The sequence below is a fragment of the Hibiscus syriacus genome, unplaced genomic scaffold (genome assembly GCF_006381635.1).
Source record: "Hibiscus syriacus cultivar Baekdansim isolate YM2019G1 unplaced genomic scaffold, ASM638163v2 tig00111772_pilon, whole genome shotgun sequence".
NCBI lineage: Eukaryota > Viridiplantae > Streptophyta > Magnoliopsida > Malvales > Malvaceae > Hibiscus > Hibiscus syriacus.
The window spans coordinates 3,292,988-3,297,668 of record NW_024063173.1 but is presented as its reverse complement, the minus strand read 5'-3'; the positions used below and the strand labels follow the sequence as shown (position 1 = coordinate 3,297,668).

Genomic DNA, 4,681 nt, shown 5'->3' with positions numbered 1-4,681 from the left:
AATTAATATGATTTCTGAATGTTTAAAAAAATTATGTTTTAAAAAAAATTTGTATCTTTTCACTGGTTTTGCGGGAACACACTAGATAACCTATTCTGATCTCATGAATCTAAACATCCGAAATATTTCTCTGAACTGGAAGCTCATTGTCCGTTACCACCTGAAATATCAGTAAGATCTCCGCTCAATATAAAGGTATGTAAATGTATGGATCATTAAGAAAATATATGTTTATTTGTATATGCATGTTCTTCAGCATCATATGGTAGTTTTGTATTACTGAGCTTTCCGAAGTTCACTCTATTACTCAACATTGCAGGTTAAAAGAATTGTACCAATGCAACTATCGACTTCAATAAGGGAGTTTTCCTGCGTTGTTTGCAGAGTATGGTACATGTGATTAGGGGGCATGTAATTGTATTTTGGTTTATATATATGAGTTTGAAAATCTGTTTTATTTCTGCATACTGATAACTGATTTTATAAGTTTACATGTTCTGATAAAAAGTTTTAAATTTTCTGCTATTTTTATAGTGGGTCGCTCCGGTGGCCCTAATGTGACAACCTAGATCGGATCGGGTTACCCGTATCGGTCTGGGGGTTACAAGGATTTTCTTATTTTGAGTGGAAAATGGGCGATATTTTAGGAAAAATGGCACTTTTAAGATTAGGGTTTGAAAATTTGGGGAAATTGGATAAGAGGCCTATTTGTATCCCCTGGCCCTTGCGCATCAGTACGTTCATTAGTGTGTATCAATATACATTCAGTAATTCATATCGGTACATCCCATATTGATCCTTGATGTATCGTACCTATGCGTTATTTTTCAAACAAAATCTAGTAACCAATTTTTGTAACGGTACGGTTCGAGTACCGATATGGTTGAACTCAGTACATCAGTATAGTGAAATGCATAATACATGTATGCCTTACCTACGTATTTGATCATTGTTAATTTTGGTATTATTCATTGGTTAAGTAATTAAGTTTTGGTCTTAAACTTTTATATTAGATACTTATTAGATCATTGTTAATTTTAAAGTTAGGTAATAAGATTTCCCTTGTTTAAGAGTCTTTAGTAAGCGAGTTGATCATAAGTTAAATAGTACTCAAACCGATACTTGATAAACTCCATAAAATTTTGCTCAACTCATGCTCTTTATGATTATGTTTTCATATTGACAAGATTAAACAGGCTAATTAAGGCATAAATTGATAAGAACTTATTTGTTTGAGAACCAAACTTATTGGAACAATCATATACTAATACATTATGCTCATTTACATATACAAATATCTATTCGTATTTGACACTCGTATTTGAATCCAAAGGCCAAAAAGATTTAAGATTGGATACTTTTTTCATTTAAATCCAACTATCATTCAAGATAAAAAAAGTAAGGTCAATTAGGTAATTACAAATAACCTGAATTTCCAATGTGTTGCAACAAAACGAAGAAAATCACATAACACCGTGCGAATAACATAACTAAACTAAATCTCTCAATGAACACATAAAAGAAGGAACATCGCAACCCTCATCCATCATGTGGTAGTTGCTTTGAATTTTGATATTTTATCGAGGCACGCTTGACCTAGTCTTATTTATCATGAGAGCGAAAAAAATCATAGAAATTAACATTAGCAATCACTATAACAACAAAACTAAAAAATATTTTTTAAGTAAATGAATCACTAATAAAACTATTTCTTAACTTATAAGAGTAAAGAGTATAATTTTTCAACGAGACCGCACAAACAAATCCTTATTTGGTTGCCAATCCAAAATAGATGTACCTTTTTCCATATTTTTCAATTCTTTAGTATATGTAGCCTGCGAAACAAATATTATCAATATGCATAACAGCAAAGAGTAATTCTTCCTCATGTTTCAAGAACTATAAGATCGCCAATTTCAAGAGTCTCTCCGCTTTTAGTGGTTCTCTTTTTACATCCCACTTTCACCGCTTATAATTTGAGAATCATTTTTACAAATTGATCTTTAACCTCATTGAAAGTTATGAATTTATGTGATGCACGGTGACATATAGTCATACAATAAAAGGATAGAGTGGAATATATGGCTTAAATTGTTATCGGATTACTATCTTCTACATATGCGTTCTTATTTTGTTATCCAGCACATTTCTTCACATAAATAGTCCATTATTTCATTATACATCTTTGGGTATTTCTTTTGTCTTTTCATATTTCAACATGGCAAATATATGACGACATGGAAATCCAACGAACTCCAACTTCATTCAACAACAATAAATGGCATCATGTGTGGTATTTTTAAGTACAAGATACAACTTCTCCTTTTAAACGTGATCTAACCAATAACACATGCACATATTCTACACTTCCATTTTTTAACCAAATAATAACCCTCATTGGACATTTCTTTGTACAGTGTAGCAAAAGCATTTCTAGTATATACTTGGGTTGCATTACGTTTTAAAGTTGTGAATACACTGCCATAATACGATTGTTCATCCATTATTTTGTAGTCTTGATGGCAATCCTCCCATCTTCGATATTGCAGTTGTCTACGATAGTTCTCAACAAATCGATACAACATTACCTTTATGTCTAACCAAGTTTTCAATGTTCTATTCATTGACTCGCACCATTGAGTAGTCCTCATTGTTGCACACCAAAATGTTTAATAATTTAGTTAATTACAATAAATAAATATAATATTAAATACAATTAATATGTATATAATGTTACCTGCATAAAAATATCCTTGCAAATATGCTTCTTCTCACTTCTCTTTATCTTCATATAATTCCTGTACCCATCTCCTTTCTTGAACTTTGTGTTTTTCCACTAATTATTTCCAATCCCTTTCAAAATCTGATGGCGTTCTACACTTTTCAGCACATCTAAAAAATCCATCGTGAAAACTGTGTTGAGCATTAGACTGTACATTCCTTATTGGATGCCATATACGCAATCTATGTTTTGTCCCACGTAGTACTTCAAAAATGGCATTTTCCATGGCCTTATCTCTATCAGTAATAACAATGAGTGGTATGTAGCCATCTCCCACCTCAATCAATTGTTGTAACACCCACACATAGGTACCCTCTTTCTCATTCACAACCAATGCACATCCAAATGGCACTGTGTTTTGATGATGATTAACACCAACTAAATCAACAAATGGCTTGTTGTATGTGTTGCACTTGTAAGTCATATCAAATGCAAGTATGTGCCTGAATTCTTTATAGTCAGCGTGTGATATACCTCTCACCATAACAACTTTTTTAAGTTTCCAAATTGATCCCTCTTGTGTCTCACAAAAAAGATCATATTTTTGCTTTCCATATAAATACCCCATCATCGTTTCAACATCACCATCTTGCACTTCTTCTCATTTGATTCTATATAGATAATTGTATAAATCCTTAGGTATAAATCCAACATTCTTAATTGAATCATCTTCATTCACTAAATATGGCATCATCTTACTTAATGTTATTCTAGAGTTGTGCATGCTCTTAATCTTAATTTCGTTTAACTCACTAATTTTTGAATTAACCTACAAAATAATTCATTAAAGAACATTATATATATATAAGCTAGAAGTTAGCATGTAAGATTTTACTTTTGGATGAATTACATACTTGATGTAAGCAATTTGTGTTGGCTGAACCATTTCATGGTTATGTTCTTCGTGGAATTTAACAACTTTCCAATATTGATATCGTTCATCCAATTTGAATCTAATAAGTGCTCCACATCCAACTCTGATGGCTGGTCTTTGTTCATGTTTTCTATTTGGAAAGTTAATCCACCTTTCCTCTCTATATCCCTCCTTATGGTACACCATTTTCTTTGGAATTATGTGACCTTCATTTCGAATTTTCACTGTTTGGTTGACTCAAACTCCAAAATCTTTCACTTTTGCATAGATATGATAAAATTCAATGCAATCATAAAAGTCTTCCACTTCAGCATATTCATATCATTCTCATCGTAATCTTTTAATTCTTTACCAATCTTGTCTCATATGCTTTCGTCAATGAAGTAGTCATTTGTCTTCTCATCATCTATATGTTTGTCATCATCAACGGGATAATCAGTTTGTTCTTCTTTGGTATAACTTTCACAATCTGATTCACTGATGTAACCATCTTTATCTTGATTTTGGCAATCTTCATCCTGATTTTAACATTAAAACTCTTTAATTTGAATTTGGTATCTTCATTACCAATCGTATCGAAAAAAATCTATTTTTAAAAAAATTTACAGAAAAAGAAACATTATTATAATGGTGAATGACTTGATAACTGAACTTAACACAAAATTCTAAAATTCAAATACAGCGTACAAGTACGGTTAACTAGAGTATCAGTACGCCTTTTGGAAATAATTTCTAGTGGCAAATATTTTTATCAATACGCATCCAGTACCGATACTCGATTACCTGCATATTGATACACCTGAAACAGCATACCGATATGAACTGAGGGTTTCAATTTGGGAATTCAAAATTGAATTTAGAAAATAAATGGTGGCCACTATACACGGTTAGTCACAACCACTACCGATGAAGACGGCGATTGTTAGTAAAAGCCACCTAAATCTGAAATAAAATAAAAATAAAGAAAGATTGTCTTACCGGATTGGATGTGCAGACGACAGTCACGCAGAGAGGGAGGAATGACA

General features: G+C 32.0%; 1 protein-coding gene across 1 annotated transcript; it reads right to left on the bottom strand.

Annotated features, from left to right (window-relative positions):
- Nucleotides 1-2,840: 2,840 nt before the first annotated feature.
- On the bottom strand, nucleotides 2,841-3,350 carry LOC120170145 (protein FAR1-RELATED SEQUENCE 5-like). The gene has a single exon (XM_039178152.1). The coding sequence runs from the start codon at nucleotides 3,348-3,350 to the stop codon at nucleotides 2,841-2,843; it is 510 nt and encodes a 169-aa protein (XP_039034083.1).
- Nucleotides 3,351-4,681: the final 1,331 nt, after the last annotated feature.